Below are 27,503 nucleotides of genomic sequence, written 5' to 3'. Positions count from 1 at the left end.
CATGTCTACAGTTCATTTGCTCTAAGCAGCAGGCAGTCAAGGAGATCTGGCCCAAATTATGGTAACTACACATAGTATTAAAACCACTTTTGAAAACATATGCAAAGTAAAAAAAACTCTCTCAATTTGTTATTTTTCAAGCTATATGAACAGCTTGAAACTTGCTATTCTCTAACGCATTCTAATTTTCTTCGATATTCAGGAATATAACATATGGAAAATTAACTAGAAAACATTGTTAGTTCTTGTCAACACCAGCAAAATGAAGCAGAGGTAACTAGAAACCCAGGAATTTACATTCTCTTACTGTGGTCACTGTACTTTTATAGTCATCAGCTTCACTGAAATAATAAGTAGCACAATAAATAAAGCCAACTATAAACAAAGCATAGGCCTCTTCCCGGGAGAAAGTTATATAAAAAGCTGGAGTCTTGCTTTCCAGAGGCTGCCCGCTAAAACTTAATTACACACGCAAATTATAACTTAAGAGCTGCCCCTAACATGAGTTCCACGTGCAGAGAAAACCTCAGAGCAACCTTACATTGGGTATAACGGTACTTCTAATGAGCACTGTCTGCCCCTTTGGGGAAAATAGAGACTAAAGCTTGAATTAACAAAATTCATGGATTTCTAGCACAGCTGCACCACACCGTGAACAGAGGCGCCACTCAGCCTGGGCTTACTGATGCAGGGCTCTCCTGGCTGCACGGGCAGCCAGGAAAGCACTCAGAGGGGCTCCTTGCAGAGCAGCAGCAGCCACCCCATGGGGTATGTCCCATCCCCTCTGACCCCCTCAGAGTCTTAGTGCCACTCTCCGGGTTGCGACACCAGAGCAGAGACAGCCACTCTCACGCTATTTCACAACATGCCTGCTCTCAGGTTGTGGCTCGATGAGGCACCTATGCCTATGTAGCGGTCTGTTGCCACAAAAAAGGACATTTTCTGCATCCACTCATGCCCACTTCCCCTCTTGCTTCTATAAGTCTCAAACTGAGCAGAAAACTAACTCTGCAAAACAGACGTGGATACTTTTCAGCCAAGTTAAAAAGCTGGATTGGCTTTGCGAAGCATCCAGACACCAGAACCAACCCCAGGAAGGAAGCAGGTCTGGGCTGAAGAGTGGGGGTTAACACATAAGGGAAGCAGGACTAGGCTGGAGAGTGGGGATTAACATACAAGGACTGGGAGAAGAGGGCAGGGAGCTCGACCACCTCTTAGCAGCACCAAGCCATTAGGGTTCTCTCAGCTGTATGATTGAGTCATAGCCTCATTCAAGCAAGGCTGGCTCAACAACAGTAACTCAAAGGTGGGTAAGAACTCCACAGTGAAGATATATCTTAAAGGTATCTTCACAAAATATATTGCTTTCTAAAACTGGGCCGTCAAAGAAGTTTCTGCCCTTCCCTGAAACTTCTGGCTCCTCATTCCTCCTCTAGTACTGCCCCCCTTTCTAATGCTAATACAATTGTTTGGGTAGGTCCACCTACAGATACTGAAATGATTAGAATTAAAAATACCATTGGGGAAAAGAAAGTGACAGTATTGGGGCAGGAAAGAGGAGGAAAAAGAGCTTTTTGGTTTGAAGCATTTGGGTGACCTGTCAGCAGCACAGCCCACAAGGTCACAGTGCTGAGGGCGCACAGCCCAGGGTGGGAGCTAATGGCAAGGAGGCCTTCAGCTTGCTTTGCCTGTTCAGCGAGCATCTTGCAGGACCCTCTTATTAACAGTATTGCAGAGGGTCCAAGTGAAAACAGGAACAGAGAACGTAAGAGGGCAATTGACTGACTCCAGCTGCTTTTCCTTGACAGCCTAGGGCACTCAAACCACTGGCTGCCCTTGCCCCACTCTCTCCTCCATATATTACTTTCCTTTGCCTCCCACACACACCTTGTTCGCTCAACAGGCCATTTTAGGAAGCTGTTTTGTTGTAATAATAAAGTCAAAAAACAAACCAAAACAAAAAAATGCTTCTTCTGTGGAAGTAGTTTGTCTGTTGGCTTAGTGTGCTGAGACAGCAATGAGTGACAGACCCTGAAGCGGGAGGACAGGACCAATACCTTGAAGTCAGATGAGAAAGGAAAGCAGCAGTATCATGGCAGGTTTAGGCTGTTGAGTCTGTGTATATTAGGATTTGCTCCTTTCATTAAATCTCAATTAAATATGCACTTATCAGCCAGTGATGCACAGTATAAAAGCAGAAGGGAATGCACATAGCACAGATGTCCTTGCTTTACAACTCCCTTCGCAAAGCCAGACTTGGAAAAACCTGACCTGCAGACCTCCTCAGAAGCTGCAGAACGTCTAGGCTGCTGAACACGAGAAAGACTGCAGTGAGTACTGAGAATTCATCGACACGTGAAGCTGCTGGAAACTCTTACAGTTTGAGTCTTTGTTCAATGCCCAAGCTAGACAGTGTTTCTCCCCACAGGCAGAAACACTGATAAATAGATTAGACAGGTAGATCGATCAATGCATCTTTGGTGATACATTACACCAGCTAAAAGGAAAATTCTGAAATCCCTCCAAATGCAAGCCACTTTAAAAAAAAAAAAAGAAAAAAAAAGGCAATAGACTCTGCTCATATGTCCAGTCTGCAAGCTTGCTGTGTGGTTTGAAAAACGTGTATCTTTAGCCAGGAATTACTACTAGGGTGTAATTTGCTGAGCAGTTCTTTCAACAGTGGTGCTGGCTTAAGTAGTTTCCCTCCCAAATAGTTATTTTTAATCCAGATCAGTCTGCTATAGCTTGGCCCATCCCACAGCTACAAAACAGTAGTACAGACACATCTGAAGGGTGAGGAGGGCACTTGCTTTAGCCTTGATGCAGCTAAAAGAAATGCTTGTAAAAAATGCAAATGTTCCCTGTCTCTTTCAACAGAAAATAAAGTGCTTTAGTTTAAATACCTTCTGCAGTAGAGTAAATTAAACCATTTAACTTAAATAAATTCATGACAAAATAAACTACAGAGGCAGTGACTTTTAATTTGCTTATGTTCTGATCTTCATAGGCACACGTGAGCCTGCTCATTCAGTGTATTTTTTTAATTAGTACAGTAACTATGTGCACATGTTTACATCAACTTAAGCCTGTCTTTGGTTTTAAATTTAATTTGGTCCCTAAACAACAAATATTATATGAATATATGACAAGTTGACAAATTTGATAACTAGAAGCATTTTTTTGTTTTGTTTTGTTTTTTTTAAAGTGGCATAGTATGTGCCACAGACGACATCACTGCAAAAAAATAAAAGACCATAACCCAAAACACTGAAGATGAAACCATGAGGTATTGGAAATCCAGTATATAGCTAGAGTTGGGCAACAGCGATTCAAAGTCCAATAAACCATTGACCACATAACAGGCAGGGATCAGTGAGAGTGTGCTTTTACATTTCCCAGTCTAAGGACTACTGGATTCTAAAAAATAGTACTTAATTTTTCTGTGGAAAATCCCCAGTACATCTTGCGTGGGATCATCAGAGACAGTTTGTGTTCCATTTCAAAGCCCACTTACTACTTTTGCTTTACCCTCTAGCACTATTTACTTTCTTGAATCCAAGGGAACACATTTGAGAGGGGATTTGGACTGATTTCAGCAATTGACTTCAGAAGTCTGGTCCACAAGACTGAACACCCCCAGTGAATAAGAAAGCTACTTTCAGAGCATTTTCTTTCTCTCAGGAAAGGGTGTGGGTATTGTTGATTTCTTCATGTGGAGTAGAGGTTGACACTGACTGCAAAGCACTAAAACTCTTACTTGAAAGCAAAAGCCTACTTGAAATAGTAACTGTTAGAACATAATTTAACAGTGCAACAATCCAGTTGATAACTTTTCTGTAGTACCCTCCACATTAAGCCAGTAGACATTTACTCAGGACCATGGTCCTGAATTCCACCAATGGTGAAAATTGGTAAGATGTTCTGGTAAAGAATAAATGTATTTTCAGAGGTCAGCTTTCGATTTCATGTCAAAAAGCCACTGTCATTTGAAAAACCCCAGCCAGAATTAAAACAATAAAAATGGAAATAAAGTAAGCACTGGGTTTTGCTCCACATGTTGTCAGTAACATGAAATTTAAAACACAGTTTTCAGATTACATCAGTTAAATATCACCCTTCAAATATACTATCAATGATTTATCTAAATTCCAATGGGTAGGGAATAAACTAGGACCACAGTCTCCCCAAAACTTTATGGCGCAGAGGGTACTTGTGACTTCCTACTTTGCTCACCCCCAATCTCCACCAGCCCATTGTTAGGGGAAATTAAAAAAAAATATTCTCATTGATAATGGATATACTATCCTAGCAGCCCAGAACCCTTCAGCTGTTTTATTTTATATGATCTTAGAAGTTGTATACAGAAATACTTCAGGCACTTAGACAGCGAGCACGGAAGCATCCCATACGGCAGGAACGTCAGAATTTAAGCAGAATACTTACTCTGTGCCGCTTTCAACCATTTGTGTTAGGAGGGAAATGCCATCTAGGTTTATAAATTCTTGGGCAAATGTAACATCCCGTGAGTAGTTGGCTAAGTCTTTCAGTGCTTCTAACTTCGCATCCATACTAGAAGACTGGATCCTCTCATGGAGCTGCTGTGCATTTTGAGCCTAAGAGAGAAAAAAAACATACAAAACAAAAACAACAAAAAAGCTTTCGTTACAATGGCAATAATGAATAAAACATTAGCACAAGCAGGAACAATGGCCATGTTTAATATTAATGATACTTAACACTTGCATGCTCAGATATGATTAAGTAGCTCACATACAAATTACTTTTGTAAAAGTATATTACTCACGTATTAGTCCATTATTACCTATAATTATTTGGATTGTTGCAGAGTCATAAGCTGAGCAACGGATAGATATCCCACTGTCTCAGTGAAAATGTAAGCATTACAAAAGACAGCCTTTGGCTTGAAGAGCTTATGTGTCATATCAATAAAAGCAGAGATGAAAATAAAACAAATTGCATCAGACAATCTCAGTATAATAACAGCAGCACTTTTTTTCCTGTCGACGCTTACTCAGTTTACGCACTTCTCATGACCTTTAACAACAAAGACCATATACTGTCCTAATCAGGTTATACCAGTAGAGACCAACTTCAGGCCTTCTGCTCCTTCCTCCCCCTCTTCCTTTTGTTCAAAATCAATTCAAAACCTCTCATACTCTCTTACAAGGAGCAGAGGAATAATTACTTCCTACATAACACTATGATACTGTCACTCATACATCTTTATGCAAGTTCAATATCCACATATATTAGGCTATTCTGCCCATTAATGCTTCAAATACAGGATGAGACAGTGAAATCCGAAATGAACACTGATGATAAAAAGCTAAAGGGATATTTAAATAATGCATATTAAATTGTCTCTCTCTTTAGCTGTGCAAATACTTTAAAATACATCTCACGTTTTCAATTTGATGCTTTCACTTACCTGAACACAATACCCAAAAGGCTTCAGTTACTAGCTAGCTAGTCAATACTTTTCTTAGAAAAATAATTCTCCTCACTATATACAGAAACTTGGAAAATTCAATTTCCTAAAATTCACTTCTTACCTGCACTGAATGAAAGGTGAATAAGAAGCTATGTGTCATTCGGAAACTAAATTAATGGTAAATTCTGCTGAGAGTTATTTTCTCTCAGATTATGCTTATTCTTTCTCAGCTAGAGAAGAAAAAATAGAATAAAAGGCTGTGCTGACAGACAATTCCTTTTCTGTTCAAGGAATGAATATACTCTTCACAGAGATGGTCATCTCTGCAGATCAAGATTCTGAGATAGTAGACATTTTTAGTGCAAGTGAACATTTAAACAGGAGACACAGGAAAAAAACACCACCGAGTTGTTACAGATACAGCTTCCTATCTACATAACTTTGATTGCTTCACAAACATTAATAAATTAAATGTCCCAATATCCTCCAAGATCAGCAACGTTTGTTACTTCCCATTTTTACAAAGAAAAATTAATGCATGGTCTCCAGTAATCTTTCGGCCAGAACCTACGTGGTGAAGAGCATGTAGGGGGAGGAAGTATCTCCTAGTTAGTATGACTGTGGTTAACATCCTCAGTTAAGACAGCATTCAAAAGAAACAAAGTATCTTTACTCCTGAGTTTTCTACGCCTTAAGTATTGGGTGGTGCAGCCATAGCAGTTACATATCTACAAAAAGGCAGAATCCTGTCATCCGAAAGGTCTTTCTGCCACCCTAAGTTACCTACTCTATCAATACGTTGAGTTGTAATGGGGAAACAATGGCTTATACAGTCTCTCTGTAATGGCAACGTCTGTCCAGACGGTACTAAAAGAATATTCTCTCAAACTTCAGCAGCTGGTAGGCGAAATCATTTGCCAAAGCCTATGGAAGAAATAAAAAATAGATTGAATGCCGCAAAATACTTCCTCCAACCCTGTCCCTTTGTCAGAGCGGGTGAAGGAAGTTTTGCTAAAGTACTCTTGTATAATCAGCTACAAAAATTCAGAGCAACCACTATTATTACCTGAACCACAAGTTCAACAGCCAACTCCTACCTCACCGAACGACCTCCTTCATTGAGCTGGTTCTACTCTGGACTCCCCACTATCACAACTCAGGAAGACTCGGAGATACAAAGCATCCTCAAAACATTACTCTTTCTCGGAATACATGCAACATCTGAATTCCTGCCCTCCTCAGAAAAGAAACACTTTGGAAAATCTTCAAAACCACCATGGCAGCTGCATTCCCCTGACTTTGGAAACGGTTGCTTAAATTTAACCTTAAGCTCATTAAGATCTGTGCATATGCCTTCTTCCACCTGCCATGGTTCTAGGAAGTTACCACCCCCACTATCTGGCTACTGAAGGACACAGTTCTTCCAGCTTTCCATGGGAAGCAGGTCCTCTGAAAGCTCCTGGAGTCAGTGAAAACGAATCGAAAGGGAAAGATGAACAAAACTCCTGGTTCAGTGTGACTGAGCAGCTCTCCCGAGCTGCTCAACCAGTAAGTCTGAGTGGGCAGAACTTGGGAAGTGACCAAACAGATGGGAACTGTAATCACCTCTGTAGCACAGTAGCAAGCAAGAAAGAACATGTAAGTAGAGCCAGGAGAACATCTTCCTCCAAACCCCTTCACAGCACACCTACAACTGCTGTGTAAACGCCGCCTCATCTTCGTACACATTAAAAACAGATTATTATTGGTCAAGTTCACCCTTCCTCTTGAGGAGAGATTCCTGTCCCCAGCATAAACATCTGGGGCTGGTGAACTGCTGCTGCCATCCCAGTTAGAGTTCCATTACACACAAATCAATACCAAGCATGGAAAGACTTAACACTACCTCTCACCAAAACTGAGAACATCAGTACAGCGACGTGCATTTAACAGCTCACCTACATTGCAGAACAGCAGCATTAGCGGAACGAACCTGTCAACAGAGATGCGTTAATCCTGTTTCCTCTGAAGTCAGTGAGAGCTTTGAAATTCACCACACTAAAACCAAAATATAATCTTAGATCAGAGACGGCTTGGTCCCCATTACAGAGCACAAAAATCTATAAAGCAGTGTCTCTGATACAAAAGTGGTTCAGCCCTGTTTTAAGCACATAAAAGACAGCTCACTAACATCATAGGCTTTATCTGACTATACCAATGCTAATGCCTCATCAGCAAAGTTTCTACACAGCTGTACTTTTCTTACATTAAACAAGTTTTGCAAGACACTGCATCCAATAAACCTTGCTCCTACTGTCAGAAAAGAAAAGCACTGATAATGGCAGATCTTGATTAAAGGGGTAAACAAATCTTTTTCTCAGCAAGAGTGCTGGTACTTGTCTCACTGGAAACATGGCCAAAAGTAATGTTGGCTGTTGTCATCACAAGTGCCTGATGGGTGAAAATATTGCTTCAGTGAATTGCATGCAATTCTCACAAGCCTCCTAGTTCTTGTTGCCATAGCACTCATACGTGCTTATGGAATGTACAGCTCACTTATGACTGCATTAAAAAATGAAACCCAGATGAAATATGCTCCGAGTGCTTACCAGGGAGCTATTTTAATGATTTACAATCCATCAGTGGATGGACAGAGAGCACAGCTCATTAAAGCAACAGCAGAGCTAGCTGACATGTCTCTGCTCTTATTGAAATATCATTCAGGTAAGAATAAATAAATATATAAAATCTGCCCAACTGAGAACCGTTATGAGGGAATTAACAGAAACACGGCTGTTCAAGTAAATGAAAGACAGCATTAACTGCTCTCCTGTTTAGAAAGGAAGGAAGACAGGAAGCTTGTAAAACGTGTGCTGTTGAAGCCCCAGCGTTTCAAAAGGCTGTCAAGAGGCATAAGCTGCATGTCTAGTCTTAAGTGACTTGCTCCAAGGACAGCCAGAAAGGTTGCCCTTAGGGAGTAGCAGTGCTTAAAAGGAGCCGCTTGATGAGATTGTCAGCTTAAAAAGAAAACTAATGACCTAAATCCAAGATGTGACTTGCTTAGAGACTCAAATAGCCATTTGAAGGTTAGGAATCCCAAGATCATCCTAACAAGGGATTCTACTGATCAAATTATCATTTCTTTGCCACCAAATACTTTGTGCAAACTTTGAAAGCAACTTATTATCCAGATGTGCACAGGGTTACTGTACAGAATACGAAATACAGTGAGCCAGGGCAGGAGGGAGGACACAGATTCCAAATGCAACCACTGTCAAACATTAATGTGCTATGGAAGAAATTTGGACCATTGATTTAAATAGCTGTTTTGACATTATGTAATCAGTTTTCTTCTTTATCCTTTACGAAAAGCAAATAAAATAAAAAACAGCCTTCCCTGTAGATAAGTTTGTCACATATTCAACTTTCACCTAGAAAAAGGGCATACAGACCATCAGTAACTACCAAAACACAGGTTTTTTTACTAACCGAACAGATGCATTTTTGTGGTTTAATTTAAATCACTCAGTGTTGAAACACTGTGGTGGTTTAAACTGCTGCTTTTTTCTGGCTTGTTACTGCCACTTCACCTACAACTGCATATACGTCAGAAAGCAATGGAGGAGTGGATACGTTACATAATCATCATTATACGCAAACCAGATTCAACAGACCCAGGAAGGCTGACTAGCGTCTGATGCCAGGTAAGCAACGAGATTTCATTTTAATTAGTAAAGACATTAATTGTTAACATTTTTACATTAATACTCAAGCACAACTTCTATGTCTAAAGCCCTGTACAAATGTAATACACAGTCCTATGCTATCACTATACACAATTAAGAAGGCAGAAACAGAGGAACAGGGAAATGGTCATGTCTAGAGTCGCGTACTAAATCAATGATAAAAGCATTACAGATGCATAGCCATATGTATTACGTAAATATGCCTAAAATAAGTTTATGCAATCAGTAGCCACTTATGAATGTTTGAGAAGTGCTTTTTCCTCTTGCTGCATTTGAAACAATCCTTTTTGCATACTATTCAAAATACGCCTTTGGAAACCTGAAAACATGAGATTAAACCTTTATCTATAAAAAGACAAAAACCAACTCCACTCCCCAAATCTTCCTCTTGTACTATGAGCAGGCAAATATAAAAGTGGCTCATTGACTTCCATGGTCAGTGCTCCTGGTATAGCGTTCAATAATAACTAGTTCTCCATTACATGATAAACATAATCACAATCATAGGCTGGACCTGCAAATATTTATGCATTTACTGAACTTCAAGAACATTAAGTCAGTTGAGCACATATTAAAGCAATTGTAGATCAAAGATTATAGACCAGATCCCCAAACTTTTACTCAAAGATAGAGGATTCAGGTGCATGAGTAGAAACAGGTTAAAAAAACTCTACACTTCCTTGTTTGTGTAGATCACATAGAAATAAACCAACCCATTGCTCACATTTGTAAAAGCATTCAGGGAAAACACTATGATGACTATTAATGAACACCTCTATTTACATGATTGCTCATGCTAGAAATGCTAATACAGCTGCCTACAAACAACTTACAGGTTTGAGAACTCAAGCAATCTCCAACCAGGGGATCAAAGAAAAACATGCGACAAAAGCAAATGATCAGGCACTGTAAATACCACATTAGAAAAGGCTACGCATTGACTCAATGTTTAAGGTATATAATTCATGAGCAACCCATGGTTTTTTAAGTACCCAAGAAGCTACTTTCACATAAACAGCAAGTGCTCAAATAATCAAGTTCTGTTTGAAAATCATTAAATTAAAAAAAAAAAAAAAAAAAAGAGGCCAGTTCCTTCAGTTTAACTTTCCCAGTATTTTAGCATCCTTTCAAAATGATTAGTCATTTGAACGAGGATTTGCAGGATCCGGTCGAAGGAATCCTGCAGTTGCACACACTGAAAGGTTGGACTCTGCTTGCTGCATTGCAGGACACAACTGTCCTTTCAGAACAGTCTTACACTCAGGAGCAATTACAGCTCATTTATTTATACACCTACCCACCATCCACTGGAGTATGGGTATCACAAAACAGACAATAGCAATCTGGCTTTTCAACTTCATATATGTTCAAATACAAAGAAACGTTGCATAAGAAACTTTCAATGAGTCCCTTCAGAAATGCAAATGGACGAAGGGGGAAAACAGGTCATGGAAAACTGCAAAAACACACAATAGCACAAAGAATTGTTAAGAAAGATGATAGGAAAGGTTAAAAATAAATAAGAAAGATGATATAGGAACAAAGATAATAAGAGAGAAATTCAATCTGTACTCAAGTTACCTAGGAAACAGAGCGTCTGTGTGGTGAGTGGTTTATAGCGGAAAAAATAGCATTGTTTAGAAAAAACAGCCTTTCAGAGAATGGCACAAACTTAGCAAACAGACCTATGGAAACAAACAGGCAATTCAAATTCCCACCAGGTCTAACTACTGGTGTTTGCAAAGTTTTAACTCAAAGAAGTTTAAAATAGACACACTGTAAATCTCTGAAGGCAAGCATTTATAATGGATTTAGCAGCGTGCTGTAACTGCAGTTTTGCCCTCGCAATATTAACAATGATTTTCAGAAAAGGGTCCGTATATATGCACACAAAATAATCTAAAATTGAGATTAAAAAAGAGAAAGTATTTAACATTTAGATTTGGGGAGTTAGATTTCAAATCCTAATTTTAAAAAAGCCAACTCAAAAATGCTTATTTATTACTTCTAGATAAAACTACCTTTTTCCCGTCCCTCCTTTTAATCTTTAATAGTACCTGCTCTGGGTACAAGAGCAATACACAATTTGACACTAATGACAACAGAACTCAAAAAGATCGTATCTCATCCTTCTCACCCAATTTTCAATGACTCACAGCATGCAACTGTGAATGGGCATAGCCAGACTACTGGCTGTCATGGTAATAAGTTGCAAGAAAATTAAGAACTAGAAAAGCATTTTAAGTTCATGCAGCTTTCAGAACTGGTCAAAACAATTCCTCTCAACTCATCAAGGAAAAAAGGTTTCCTCAAAAGGCTTGTGAAGTTCAAGACAGATTTTTTTTTTTGCCCAGAATAGCCAGGAATTAGGCAGCTCGGGTCTCTCTGGAACTACATGGACAACTCCCAGACACTGGATAATCTGTACGTGGCTCCTTAATTTCTCTCAATCTTCCTATCCTTCTTTTCTAATTTCTCCACCTCTTCAAAAAGCATTTTTGGTATTATTTTCTTTTTCTGGGGGAGAGGGGAGAGAGTTTCAGCTATATATTCATGTAGGATAGCAAAAAAAAAAAAAAGGCGGGGGGGGGATCAGAATCTTAGTATTTTCACAGGATGAGAAAAACATTTCCCACCCAGCTCTAGCAGCTAGGAAAGCATCTTTCCCATTTTGCAGGAGTGTATCATGCAGCCTGTTCTTCACATTACCTCCTCCAACTACTGTTGCTCTCATACAGAGTTTCAGAGGAAAAATGGAAACAGATGGCCTGGTAGCTTTTCAGGCTAAACGACAAGCGTTGTGTGGGTCACCAGTCTAAAAACCACAGTTTAGAAGCCTTTAATCCATCTATTTTAGGTACCTCTATGATGACCACTTCGACAGTACCTTAAAAGCAAAAGTACTATTGCAGGGTGGGAACATGCAGAACCTCATTCTATGTCTATTTAAAGAATACAAATACTCTCTAATCTGACGAAAAACAATCCAGTCCTTTGAAACCTCCTTCCAAGCTACCTCTCCGATTCTGGGAAAAAATTAACAAAAACTTTTTAAAAACATGAGAAAATTTGAAAATAAGCACTGGTTCAGGGATAAATATCAATACGGAAGACTAGAAAGTAGACTGGTCTTCTGTCTTATAACAGGATGGCTGACTCACTCGTAACTGCAGGCCAGTGCCAGAGTGGTCCATAACTTGGTAGGTAACAGGTAATACCTCAGTATCCTAAGGACCCCTGTCTTGGTTGACTGACCCTAAGGCAAATCACCAAAGAAACACAACAAGCAGAAGAGAGTCTTATGCAAAGCCCCACCTTCCTGCCCATAGGTATTAGTAGAAAGCGTTATAAATCCAAAATTTGTCTTTTGTGTTTGTAGACCACGTTTCCAATTACACAAGTGATCATGAAGACAGACAGACAGCCATTTCCACAGATCAGTCGCAGCACAGCCTCTCTTCAGTTTTGCATGGTGCAACTCGTCATGGATTTTGAGACAGGGAAGGATTCCATGAGTCATCTCATGCTGTCACTCCATGCTGTGGTTACACAAAAGAATGATGCAGTGCATTTGGACTACATTGGTTCTTGATGAACCGCAGATGTTGTTTTGATTTCATGAGATCCCAAGTCTGGGCAATAGGTAGCCCTTTTTCAGCAGAGTGGATATTTGTTTTTAAGAAGTCCCAAAGGTTAGGAGAAGCTGGTGCTGGGGCTATCTGTTTCTGAGAAAGTTCCACCAAATGGGGTTTTAGTCCACCAGCAAGTGGTTTCCCCACCTACAAGGCTGTTTTGGTGACATATGGCAAAAGACTCTGCAGTCACATAGACTCTGACAGAGCCATGGTCTTAAACTGTTGTTTGTACTTATGACTGTAAAGATCTGTATATAACGACCACTGAAAAAGATGATGGATAATGGAAATCTCTTGTCTTTGCCCAGCTGGCTGCTGCTTAGAAGTGCTTTCTCTTAAGAAGCTACACTCCTGTAGATTAGTATTGCAGTCACTTATTAAAAAACTTGAGGCACGTATATGTTTTCATATTGGCTTCTTCAATTTCCACTTATACACAAACCTGCGTACAAATTCAGTCACCTCTTAAGTCCAACATAAGCCATCATCAGGTTAAGTGGAGGAGGAGTGGAAACACACATGATGCCTGGAGAACCTGGGAAGTTAGTAACAACACACATTTCTCTGTTTCTTTGCTTTGAGCCTAGGCCCTACTAGCTGAAAAGTGATCCATCCAAAAACGTATCTATAATCTCTGCACGGCTTCTAGACAGAAGTTTTCACATTTTATGGCAGTAACTGACTCCATTCTTAACAGGTTCAACAGAAGCCAAAAGTTAAACCACCACAGCTCCATCTTGCCTGCAGTACAGGGTGGCAGAGTTTGGCCATAAGAATGCTTTGAATATGCAGAAGTGAGAACACCACCGTGAAAAGGTAAACCATTTTAATGGCACACTACATTTGTCAGCAAGGAAATGGGATTGCTGCTGCCTTAGACATACATCTTCTGGGACTAATAGTGGCTTTCAGCATGTGGCAACAGTCCTGCTCAACGCAGCAGGAAAACAGGCCATTATAAGGCAACCAGCAACTCTGCTGTGCTTTTTGAGGAGCTGGCAAGGAGGTGGTGTTGGGAAAAAAAAAACCCAAAAACAACCCAACAGTAAAATCTCAACATTACAGTTGCTGCTCACTCAATAGAAACCCAGAGAGCAGGAAAGCTCTGACCTAAGCTGCCCAGCAGAGCTCTCCATGATACAACTCCCAGCCTCGTTCTCTTGGCTCTGAGCTCTGGGGCAGAAAAGGAGCACTTGAGTGAGGCTGCAATGCCAGCAGGGAAGCAGAGGTATCTTGGACATGAAAGCTGTTCCCAGCGGGAGAGAAGCAAGAGACAAAAAACACCCAGTTGTGCCAACCCTATCACCAAGTGTCACTCAGATACCACCCCTGCCCCCATAACTCAAAAAAAAAGAACACCACATACAGTCATCTTGTGACTACACCATCATCCTCCTTTGCAGGGAGACTGTGGGATACAGTGTGGCTAAAGCTTAAAAATACATACATCCGTTCACAATGATTTACTAATCAAATCTTTACTTTGAAGGAGAAAAGAACAGAACAATAACTCACTGGAGATGTTGTTAATCGAAGGATTGCTCCATTTTTTATTTCATTACGATTCTGAAAGACAAAAATCCAAAAGGTTTTATTTAAGACTCGCATAAAAATATAAAACATGCATTGAGCAGAATGCCACGCTAAACCAGCAACAGTACTTTCCCCTGTCTGCATGCAAAAGCTTCCCTCTTTCGTATGTGAGCTAACATCTATGCAGTTATTTTCCCCACCGAAGCATACTAACATTAGCTTCAAGAAATAGGTGGCTGTTGGCTGTTCACATGATACTTAACAAATCTGAACCCTTTCAAGAATGACTTCATGTTTTTCAAAGTTTAGCTTCCACTGGCAATTTCTAAATATTTCTTTGAAATATACTGTCCATGGTGACTGGCTCTGATATTGTGCTACATAGTTGAGGAGTTCGTGAGTTTGCTGAAACCTGTCATTAAACATCTGCAGGATTTAAAATTTATCCCACTGGCTCTCCATTTTCTATAACAAGAACATGCTGACTTCAACCACTGGAACCAACCCACTGAGCTCTGCCACCGCGACTTTGCATTTTCCCTCAAAGTAAAAAAAAAAGCATTGCTGTTAGCAGTAAGTAAAGTTCAAACATGCCATAAGTCATTCCCCTTACCCGGCTGGCAGAAAGAGGTGGCATTAAACATTTTCTTTTGGTTAAGTTCACGTAATTAATTTTAATTAAACTAAAGCTATGGGTAGATGAAAAAGCTGCCATGGCGTAAGCTATGGTGTACGCTTACAGTATTCTCACAACTTTGTGGCCAATGCCCATGTGCATGGTCTCCCCCTGTGGCAAGTGTAGGGGAGCCTACCCCTCTTTCAACAAGCTACCTTGTTAAGGTTAAGAGAATACAGTACCTAGCACAATGAACATACTGACAGGTACTGACTGTGCACAGCGCAATGCACAGTCACAACTTAGTTCATGGCTCGATAGCTTGCTCATCAGCCGTTACCCTAATTCATCAAGGAATCAGAGGAATCCCTAACAATTTGAGAGGTAAGAGCTAATTTTGTTCTAAAGACCACATTGCAGGCTTTCTGCAGACTGATGTTCAGCCAAAAAAATGAAGGTGTATTTCTTCTCAGGTAATTTTCCCCAAATCAATCTCATCCTTCTTCCTCCCGTTCTGATATATCTGAAATCCAAAATGCTAAAAACAGGATAAATCTTGCCTGAAACCAGGTCAGGTAGTCCCAAAATAAAACTCTAGTACACTGCCTCTTTCTTGGTACCCAAGTCCTCTGTGGGATTGGTTCTAGCTATATGCAACATCATCCTCCACCCACAAACACTTCTTCACTCTAACTGAAATAATTGAAGTGCCAGACAACACAGGATGTACAAGGGAGAAGCTTTTTTACAGCGTCTTTGCTTACATATGCATATAACTCATCTCAGCCTTTAGCAATCTCCTCCTGCCAGAACAGCCCCAGGGAGGCCAGCCAGGCTATACTTAAGAGAGGGGCAAAAAAGGGTGAGCAGCTAAATACTTCCCACAGCACTAACGAAGTGCCAGATTTTCTCCTCTTGTAGTAAAACAGCACCAGACCCAGCTACGTCTCATCATGTCTAAGGAATCTGTATGAAGTGGCAACAGTGCATTTGTGTGGTTTAATCTAAATCAGTGTTGAAACAAACTCACTTTGCAAACAGTTGTGGTGGCTTAAACTGTTACCACCTCCTGGATTTCTGGAACTGAATAAAAGTAATTGCTTTAGGACAGACAGTCAACATCGGCTCAATCTACCTCCATCAACAGCTTAGGCTAAGGCACTGGACCTCAGCTGCATTAGGCCAGAGTAGGTGCATGCACACATACACACAGGGTTCCATCAGCTTTACTTGGAAGGTAGCAAATCCCAGCATGCAACAATATCAAAAACAGGGAACCAGACAACACTCAAACAACTTAAACTGTACCAATCACATTCAGAAGTGAAAGTTCACTGATATCCTTATGAAAATATTGGAGCTAAGTAAATAGACTGTTCTTAAACTTAAATAAGAGCACCCACACAGGCTTATTTTTTTCAGCAGCATAACTTGAAGCTCAGAGTTTCTCATGTTTCCTGCTCTAATTAACAAGAACTACCAAATCAGATGTACAAATTAGTTTATGGTTTAGCAAGTTAAATCACTTCATCTGGGCCACAATAAGCATCTCTGCAAACATTCTTAGTCCATTGCATGAGGTACTAGGCTTTGTGTGACAAGGCTACACTACGGTCTCAGAAGGTCCAAGGAGTTTGCTGAACAGCAGAGTACTACTGCAAGGCGGGGTGCCTCCCTCATTATCCTCCTGCCTGCCTGCTCCCTTTTCTACCTCGCACCAGCTCCGACACTGGACAGACCTGTTTGAGGGGGTCAACTGCACGACCTCACTAACCTGGCAGAAAGCAGCCCTGGCAGGAAAGAGAGGAGAGTTTTCTGTCACGTTAATAAACAGAAACAAGCTCTGCAAGGGTTGAGCACCAGTGCTAACCCAGAAAAGATGGTGGAACCACATCTTCAGGAGCAGGGAAGGGGTGGGAAGAAAGAGAACAGGGGAAGCATGAGGAGGAATTATACCTTCCCTTTTTGGGAGCAGCAAGCTGTCAACCACAGCCCGAATTACATTATTTTGCAGTTGCTTCAGGCTAAAACCATGCTCCACAGTTTGTTCAATTACAGTAGTTTTGTCACAAGCTGAAACCCTAACTCATAAAAAGTTGAGCTTAGCCTAATATACTCTCTATAGTGTCATGCATGCAGGTTAAAAAATAAACCTCTAATTACATAAGGACACTTACAGATTCCATAGATTGCATCTACAAGCAAGTGAAAAATCCCTTGTTAAAAATACACTATTTCTCTATAGTCAGAGGAATTTAAAAACAAGTGGAAAAAGGGAAGCCGATAACCTGGTTGAAGTTTAGATACCACATACAGGATAAACAAGAGAAGTACTATTCTCCAGAGTGACTGTATGTCAGCAGGTTATATATAAAATAGCAGAGGAAAAAGAACACACAGAGTACATAAAAGCATTGCTGGAAGTTTCATTTGGGGTCTTTCGGTTTATTTATCAAGCTGAGTCTGAAACACCAAAGCTTTCAGACTCAAAGTTGCGATGCCTGTCAGAGCCCACAGCACACGAAGCACAAAGACCTTTCTCTCATCATGCCTGGCTCAGAGCAAAGTGCTTAAGTGTGCCCTACACTGCAAATTCAATCACTGCTATCACAAGACATAGAGAGCTCATCTTCAACTCCTGATTTAGACAAAGACTTAAGGAAAACTGCCCATGCCTTCTCTCTGAAAATATTCAAAGCATCAAGTCTCTAACACAGCAGGCTAGCCAAAACTTGAAAAGGGTTCGCTGTTCCTCCATCAAAAATCCAATTTTGTTTATCCATTCTAAATAATGACTTAAGCACCTACCAAGATACAGCGTGTAAGGGTACAATTAAGCCAAGAGGATTTCCTACATTAACTGTGTGATGTAGTAGTCAGCATGCCAGTTAATTTCAATTGCAACATTTACACACAGTTAATCTGCTTAGCATTAGGGACAGTATCCTGTGGATTTCTTTTCCAGGATAACAGAATGTCACTCCAGCACAGCAGCCTGGCTTTGGCAATCGCACTCGTAAGCACCACTGCTACTCAGGACAGGGCGCACCACCACCAAAAACCTCTTTCAAGACATTCCTGATCCATTTCTCAAGTGCACATCAGGTTTGTAGATATTGTTCATGCTGTTGATCTGTATTAGGAAAGCTTATTGCTGGGCAGAGAGGGAACTAGTGAAACAGCACTATCCAAAATGCCCCTAAAATAATGCCGTAACAAGGGAACAGATTTGTTATAAACGTTACCTAGGACTAAGACAGCAGTTGTATTATGGATACAAATAAGCCCCATTTGCAATATTATATCTAGCAAAAGTCTACACTCACTAGATGATTTTATTCTAATTGAGTAGGTCGTATTTCCGTACTGCTGCACGACACTTTGCAAGCCGAGTTTTCAATCAGACAGTCAAGTACTATAATGAAAACACATAAACAACAAAACACAGCTGGAAGTAGAGGATACCTGGACAGAAGATACCTTGTGTTCATATCTTAGGGCCCTCTGACTTCCAACTCCACCAGCTGGAGCAACACGAACCTACATTATCTGCCACCAGATTCTGTTGCTTTTCAAAGCTCTGCCTTTACTGTGCCATAGGCTACTTTGCACAAAACACATGCAGGAGACTTGCATAGACTTGCATCTAAAAAGCAGGCCTCAAGCATTAACAGAGTCCACCAAACCATGGAGAGGGATGAAGGTATGTGAATTCACTTTCAAAAAGTCCTATCAAAACAGTCAAGCCATTTATTGAGAGCTTTGCTGGAGACACACTTCGGAAAACTTATCAAGCAAAATTAAAGTTTATTTTGCCATGTATTTGTCTTATCATTTTAATAATCTGTTATACCCTGCAAAATGCCTCAAGATTCAGCTCACTGTGACTGGCTGGAATGGAATGTTTTCTTAACATATTTGAGGAAGACCTAGAAGCATTGGTTCCCATGGTTATAGCTCGCTCAGCGCTATTTTTTAACCTTGACCAAACAGCTTCCTTCAGACTTGTCTAACTGGGATTAAAGAGTAACAGCCAAGAAATCTAAAATTCTTAACGCGTTTATATCATCAAGTAATAGATTCTTCCCTATTTCCATACTACTATTATTTTATTACACCTTCCTCCAAATTGACACAACAACAACAAATTAGAGCTATGAAATACACTTTAAGTTAGTGACTCCACAACATTTTCATGAGGATGAGTTTGGGCAAGTAGTAAATAAGGACAAAATGATATATAATAGAGTTCATTTCTAAGTCAACAACTCAAGAAAGAGAAGCAAGGTCCTTGTTGGCAGATCTCCCTCAAAGCACTGATTCAATGTGCTATAGAAGCCAGTAAACATTAGGCGTCATCAGAAGTGGTACCATGAACTAGACAGAGGGCATCATTTTGCCACGACACAAGAACTTCATGCACCCAGATGCAGGGCACTATGTGCAGTCCTGATATTCACATCCTAAGGAGGACACAGTACTGTCAGGGAAAATGTAGAGAAAGGCAAGAGAAATGCTCAATGGGATTGAGCAGCTACCTCACAAGGCAAGGTCTCCTCAGTTTGGAAGGACAAAGGCCAGAGGAGGGAAAGTAGTGGACAAGTGGAATGCAGAACTGTTTTTACCAAATCCTGCAGTATGAGAACTAGGAGGTAACTTGATGAAAGCAGTAAGGGATCAGTTTAAAGCAGATGAAGAATGTACCTCTTCATTCAGCAGGCAGTGAACTTCTTGAGCTTGCTGTCACAAGAGGTTGTGAAAGCAGGCAGTATCAGCAGGTTCAAGAAGAGACGAAAGAGTTTCATGGTGCTTATATGGATACTAAATGGACTAAGTGTAGATGTAGCCTCCAACACCCGTAGTACAACAAACGCGAACACTGAGGAAGCAGGAAGGGAGTGAAAGCCATCCTCAGATCACAACCCTGAATGGCATTTGCTACTGTTACAGCTGGAGATAGACTATGAGGTTAGATATAACTTTCGGCTGACTTGGTGGGAAATTTCTTAAGTTCATTTTTAGTCACCAAAAACGTTAATAAGATGAGAGTTAAGAGATACAGATAATTATCAACATTGTACTACTTTGCATGACAGGACTGTACTGTTTTAGAAGAAATACTGAGGCAAATAATCTTGTGATAAAATTCCTTTTCTGGGAAGCTGCTGGAAACAGGGAGAATGTCTTCTAGTTTTTCATGTTAGAATTTGATAATAGCATTTTCCTTAAAAAATTAAGTGCTGGTAGTTTGGCTGAAGTTTCTAAAAAGAGGAAGTCTTCTGCATGCTGTTTATCTACCCCTATTCAAGGACTAAGGAAGCTAGTAAATAAACCAAGTTACACCAGTGGTGCAGTTTCAGGGTATACCTAATCCAGTGCAACTCTACAGTCCACTGGAGGCACAATTCTGCACATATCCTTCTAGCATGTGGGCTCCCAACACTTTCCTTACATCGGATCTACCAACATGCAGCAGCACAATCAACCACTTAACCTTAAAAACCTTTCCTCTCCCCTTCATTCACAAGAAGGGGGGGGGGGGAAATCCAGAGTTTTCTTCTGTCAGATGCATGACTTGAACCAACTCACCTTGGAGCCGTACAGTCACTAGGATGCTAGAGAAGCGAAGGGAATGAAGCAAGGGAGGGAAAAAAGAAAGCTCAACTACCTATTTCTCCAGCAACCCACAGTTATACCAGCTTGAATGCCACTGAAACCACATCCTAAGAAAAAGTCCAGACTTTGCATGATTTACTCATCTTCAGGTGAAGTGATCTACAAGGACAACATTATCAGGTACCTCTTGCTCTGCAGAGCAGCAGTGGTGTTACGCTGTGGGCAGACATCCTTCTGACACACTAAAAGAAGTTACACGCAAATTATTTTTAACCTGGATCAGTTCCCCAATTCAAGCAACCACACAGACACACAGACAGTTGTACCAGTAACACGGAAGGGGTGGACAGATAACAAGCAGCCCCATCGTCCTCTGATAAGTTGGAACATAAGAGCTGCACCCTGCAAAATAAACATCAGGAAATCACAGACTTAGCTGGGCTCATACTATTGTTGGTGAGATCACATGGGGAAATCAGAACAGGGAACTGGTATGGACACCAAAAAAAACCCCAAATAAGGATTGTCAAATTGAAGTTCTTCATTGCAGTTCACCCAACACATTCACCCACAGCACCACTGAGGGGTCAGGGCAGGAGCCGTGGCTCCTTAAGCAGATGCTGCTACTAAGAGAAATAGCTGAAGACCCAAGCCAAGACTGTGGTTCACAGTCGCTTTTGCCAAATCAAAGCACAGCTTGCAACCATAAAGCAGAGTCTTGCTTTTCAGCCTCTTGCTCATTCCTACTACCATTTTTAAGTGGCATAAACAGTTGTATAACGACTTGATGAGTCAACAAAGGAACTAAACCAGCTGAAAATTTTATCATTTTGGGTTTTGCCCAGTTTGTAAGGAAAAAGACAGGAATAACCACCATAGTATAAGCAGGAAAGAGGGCCAGCTCATTTTGCAAGCACCACATTTGGAACCACCCTGAGACTTCTTTAAAGGGAAGCCTGCAGGCGCTTGTGCTTCTCTAACATGTACATCCTACTCCTACTCCCTTGCCTGAGCCCTTCCTCTCAGACACAGAGACACTGTAGGTGAAACATCCCTTCTCCATTTGTGACTACAGTCAGAATTTGCCAATGAGTTCATTCCACATCAGCCTAAGCCAGTTCCACAAGCAACTGAGGGACATAACAGCTCACAGCTGTTAAACAGAGCAAAGTTTCACTCCTCTTCCTACCCTTCCTTTAACTTCTTCCTTCTCTGCAGTCCATTCCTGAAAATGATTCAAGGGTCCTGCCCCACCATTACATCAGATCAGGCAGACTTTTTATTAAGCAAATTTAATGAATTAAAGTGGCACAAAATGATCCCTCCTTGCCACCACCTCCAAAAATTGTCAAAAAAAAAAAAAGCTGTAGTCAGCAGAAATGAAGTGGCAGGATCTCATGGGGAAGGGAAGAAGAAATCAGAACTGTCCCCTTTCAGCAGTGAGCTGTGATGTCTGTTCACCGCACCTTGTAGAACTACCCATCTATCTAAACAGGTTGTTCTTTAAGTACGAAGATGATTTAAAGAGCATTTTCCTGTCAGCCAGTTCTTAAACAGAACTGTTTGCTATCAGCTAAACCGAAACAGTCTCACTGTGCCTGTGGTATACCATACCCATCTTCAAGTGCTGTACAGAAAGACAAACCTTTTCAGAGCCTTTCCTCTCTAGTGATCACTTGTGAGGCAAAATTACAAACTAAATTCAAGAAAATAAATATCTATACAGCTTTTTAAAAAAACCACTTGATCCATCTCATCAGCCTTGATATGGAACTACGGAACTAAATAGAAAATATTGTCATACCAAATATTTAAAAAGGAGGCAAGCAGAAGAATTAAGCTGTTCATGCCAGGGCCAGAAAGTATAACAGGTTGACAGGACAGAATTATTTTCTTTGGAAAATTTAGCATAAACCTGAAGACCTACAAAATGAGTCCTAAAAACTAGGACTAATTTGCTAGAAGAAGGATGACCACTGTTCATGAAATCAGCCTGAACAAAGCACGACTGAAAGTGATTTAGTGTATGGATACTCAAGTTTTACTTCTGTTCACCAGAGAAATATAGTAGTGTCCACTAGCTTTTACTGGAGTCCTCAGGGCCGTGTTACCAGCATCCATCAAGCCAGCAGGAGCATGACAACTCCAACTCCATGTGCTGCCCTTATTGTCAGGAATTTTTGCAGGGCTGTGCAGATGCCCCGAAACAGTAAGAAATTTGTGAATATGAGGGAAATAACACTTCCTATCAGTGGCAGAGAAAAGGGAAAGCGAGGCATGGTTTAGTCCAGGTCAAATCTGGATTGGAATCTGCCATTTATGTAGCATTACTAACAAATGTATAATCAAGAGTAATGCAAAATGGCAAATGAAAGGAACAGATCACTTAATACATTTCTCCAGTTCCCAGTCTTCATGCTACTTCTCATTCTCATCTGCTTACGAAGTACCAGGTCCTTCAGTGAATCAGAAACCTTCATTACTGAGAATGTTTACTTCCAACTCACTGAAGTTCAAATAATCAGTGAAAACATAAATACTAAAAACGTGAAAGAAAAAAAACCCTCCAAAAAACCCCAAGCCTACAAGGGGCTCATTTCGTGTCCTGTCATTTGCATACACTCCCACGCAGGGAGCCTGTAACGGCATGGTGGAATTTCACATGAATATACAATTACAGGTTGTATTCAGCAAAAAAATAGGTCACAAGCAAAAGCACCTTTGAGAAAGAACAAACACCAGGCACTCTACCCAGGTTCCCAGCTTGGGGAAGGCGGGGGGTAGAAAGATGTCCCATCTGCAAACACAGCAAAGAGCTGAGTAACGACAACGAAAGCAAGGTGGGGCAGCTCCCTTTGCAAAATAGCACAAAAGTCTCTCAAAATTAATGGAGGGAACTCAGTGTCTGCTCTCCTCCACTTCATGCAATAACACATGAGAATGAGAGGGAAATGTGGGAGTCAGGAATGAAGGAGAAGAACACAGGGAATCTTCACAGGCATCAGATGTAAAAAACTGAACACAATGAAATTGTGACTGAATAAAAATGGACTGCAATCAATAAACAGATGAATGAAATGTCATTCCATTTAAAAGATAACATAAAAAATGGCACCAGTGTCATCACTGTGTGCTGAACATAGCTCAGAGCTGGCTCACAAAGCCCCTCAGCAAGAGCGAGCTAGCCTTTTATTCCTGATAGTTGCTCTGGTGAAGGGTTAAGAGCCACCACATTCTGCCTCCAGCAGCAAAGCCAGCTTGAACTCTGTTCTTCCCCAGCCCCACACTCCTGCAAGGCCTCCTTGGTGATAAATGTTGTCGTTTATCACACCTTCAGATGTGACAAAACAACCATTTTTGAGGCTGCGCTGTAATCCGAACAGCTGCAATGATCCAGCTCCTTCACCATCTTTTTGCTTTTAGAGATGGAGTTTGAGCTAACAATGATCTCTCCCAGACCCAGAGCCCACAGTGGGCAGTGCAGATGCACAAATGGATCTGGATCTTGTCTGCAAGGCCAAGAGTGAGCAGTGGTAAGGGACCAGGCATACCCACCAACGTGCTGCATGAGCCTCTTGGATGTCTGTCCCTGGATTCCTAATACTGCCAGCAGATATCCAAGCTGTGGTTTTCAGCCCAGGAACACACATAGCACACAAAATTATACAGCCATTTTCTACTCTTCATATAGCATTTTCTGTTCTAAACTTCAGCTCATCCAGGCTATAGTGTTCCTGAGTTATTACGCCGGATGTATACAGGCACAACCTCGACAGATTGAAGCAAAGGTGACTTTTTTTATTCTCTATTATATAGTATCTAGCACAATGAGATCCTGATTCAGAAGTCAGGCTTTTATATGTTTCACCTACCAAAGAAATGGCCCTCCATGATACATAAGGCCTTTAAAAAAAAAGACACGCCTATTAATGTAATTGAAAATCAAATACATTGTGATAAAAACACCAGCTAGGCTTGAGCTTAGGCACTATGCCTGCTTGGTTTTCTTCTTCACATAACCTCTTATTTTATTTCTCCCTTTTTTAAAAAAGATGACTAAAATACATAATTAATAATTTCCACTGCTCTTTCAGGGACACATGTATAGCCAAATCAGAACCCCAGAGGCAGCAGTCCAAACTGCCTCTGCTGTGACAAGCCCTATCTCTAGTAGGAACCCTGGCTGACTCAAGATTTTTTAAAAGACCGCCCTTAGACTGTTTCAAGGAGTTATTGCTACTCCTATAGAGGCATTTTTCCAAATAATACAGCCAGGAAAAAAAAAAAGTAAGAGACAGAACTGCTTGGGCGTTGTTTTTATTTATGTATGGTACAATCAGGAAATATAGGTCAGCTACAAAAGATAGAGAGTTCTGCATATGACAACCAAAACACAGATGCACTGTTTGCCACCCAAAAACAAAAATATAAATTGTAAGCCATGTGTTGACAGTCCCACATTTGTAACATTTTCACTTCAAAGTTTCTTGTTACTTTGTACAAGAATTCATTAATTGCTTTTCTTTCTGGTAACTTTAAACATGGTGATATTTTAAAGAGGCATCTTTACCTGGAAGGCCATAAATCAGCAGTCACCCAGGCTCTGCAGAAACATGACCTATACATAACTTTTTTTGCATACGTACAGACATACAATTCATCTTCGAGAGCAGTGAAAACTATTTACTTATTAGAAGCTGTCACTGTCGCAGAGCTCTGCTCATGTCCTAGTAAGAGGCAGATTAAAGCGATGTAGGCTTTGTTGTAGCTTCATTGAAGTGCATGTGTTTATCCTCATGCCTGGTGTTTTTCATATTTTAATTCAGAAAGCAACAATATCCTACTGCACACAAATGAGGGAAAGTATGTAGAAGGGGTGATGGCCTATATAAACCTCTCTTTATAGCCACTATCCAATAAGCAGTGATAAACAGTGAACAATATCTAATAAAAGTCACAGACATCTGAGTAATACTGGTGGCATTTAGAGCTCTTCTCTCTTATTTATGTGACTCAGAGTCAGACACTCTGCATATTTTCAGTAATAAATAAACTCAAAGACCTCTCTGCAGTACAATCCAAAATGTTCTAGAAGACCATCATTTTCCATCCTTACTGCAAGTTAAAGGCAGCCAAAAGCCATCAGCCTTCCTTTTATGTGGAACAGAAAACATTTCTCTTCTCCAAAGCTGCAGGATCCTACCCATCAAAGATGGAGGCAAAGCCTGGAAAATTCCTCCAATTGTATCAGGACAAATTCCTCCAACAAGCCCAAGTATTCACTCCATCCTGGCTTCTTGGAAATATTCACTGTACAATCAGAGTTTAAATGCCAACAGACAAGTTCAGTTGTGTCTGGCTTATTGGAAAATGCTGTGTCACAATTCAGGGCAATTAGCAAAACAGTCTCACTATTTAATTTGGGTGAAGGCAAAACCAAAACACAGCAGGCAATAATTACTTCAACAGTGTTCCTTGTGTTGGCCTTTGATGTGTCTGTCAACTGAAACTTGAAAAGAAAGGAGAAGAAACACACAAGCAAAAAAGGGGAGATCCCAAAACAAACTGTGACACATTGAGAAGGTTGTCTGGGATGACAAACAGTTAAATGAAAAACTGAAACTGGACTGCTAAAAAAAAAAAAAAAAAGCAGTACTGTCTTATGAGCAACTGCTCTAGCTGTATTGCTAAATTTAGTCTTTCTAAATGCTTAACTGTGCCTAAGTTCCCTTTATTTCTTGGGTGGGGGTAAGAATTACAGCAAGAGAAAAGTTAGTTCATGTCTCAGCTGTGTTTAGCAGATCCTAAACAACTATAAAATGCAAAACAAAGCCAAAAGACCCTTCCACTTAAGAGTAAGCCAAACTAAACTGATAACAAGGTAAGCAAGAGGCATCTAACTCTACGCAGCTAAGCTCAGGTCTATTTAGCTCAAAATCCAGAGCTTAGGGAATCTGCATGCAGACTTCAGCAAGTTTTGAATAGTGCTCTTTTCCCATTGCTTAGAAATTGTACCTCTGCAGCACTAATGTGTACACTCTTCCAAACAAATAAATTTTTTTTTCACAATTTCAGTAATTTCAGCAATTCTATCAGTATGGCTAGGAATGAATGTACTATTTGGTCTCATTCAGATGAGCACGTCCCATTTATTTAGACTAGACATTCCATTTTTATTACAGCTACAGCCATTTCATTACTCTGTGCTGAAATCATTGCATCACTTCTTGAATCACCTATTGCCACACTATCTGGGGACCAAAAAAAATAAGCCAGCGTAATGTACAGAACTGGAAAAGGACGAGACAGCAGGCAGGAAGGAGTAGCAAATATTCCACAGTCACCGAAACTCACTTCTACCTGACCAGCCAAAGGGGGAAGTGACATGCACTTGAAGGTCTTCTCAGACTTCAAAGAGCCCTTCATGTTTTACATATTTCAATTTCCTGTACACCACTTGTCAGCAGAATACTAAACATGCACAAATACCAAAGCTGAAGGGCTCAGTGCTGAAGTCTCAAACTCAACAGACATGAAGGCCTTGGCACATTCAAACCTTTATTTGCCTTTCCAAACAGAAGAAATCAGTGCAAAAATCATTAAACCAGGTCTCCCAGTACCTACCCTCTCATTGGCATTGCATTATGAAAGATACTCTATATTTTTATATATTTTAATTTAAAATAAATTATCACGGCAAATGTTTTGATAGGCTATGCAAGAATTGTATTGAATGATTTACCTACCTTCTCTGTGATGTAGAAATTAGAAATATCAGCATGCTGCAGTGCAAACTGATCATGATTTGCAAGAGACCACCTTCGAAATATGAAAATAAATTAATCACAAAATGAAATCTTAAAAACTCAGGAAGTACCCTTTACGTAATCTTACTATGATCAAACAAGTGCCTGTCATTCCCATGT

At 40.5% G+C, this 27,503-nt stretch overlaps 1 protein-coding gene across 1 annotated transcript in view; it reads right to left on the bottom strand.

The window, feature by feature from the left end:
- LOC104077546 (engulfment and cell motility protein 1-like) overlaps nucleotides 1-27,396 on the bottom strand; it is a gene marked incomplete at both ends in the record, with an annotated part of 43,352 nt that extends 15,956 nt beyond the window's left edge. The window contains 3 exons of the mRNA XM_009578864.1: nucleotides 4,444-4,613; nucleotides 14,328-14,378; nucleotides 27,324-27,396. Coding sequence (XP_009577159.1) covers nucleotides 4,444-4,613; nucleotides 14,328-14,378; nucleotides 27,324-27,396 — 294 coding nt within the window. The remainder of the gene's footprint in view (nucleotides 1-4,443; nucleotides 4,614-14,327; nucleotides 14,379-27,323) is intronic.
- Nucleotides 27,397-27,503: the final 107 nt, after the last annotated feature.

Source organism: Fulmarus glacialis, unplaced genomic scaffold (assembly GCF_000690835.1).
Source record: "Fulmarus glacialis isolate BGI_N327 unplaced genomic scaffold, ASM69083v1 scaffold11160, whole genome shotgun sequence".
Lineage (NCBI taxonomy): Eukaryota > Metazoa > Chordata > Aves > Procellariiformes > Procellariidae > Fulmarus > Fulmarus glacialis.
The sequence above is the reverse complement of the archived record's forward strand: the minus strand, read 5'-3'. Positions and strand labels throughout refer to the sequence as shown.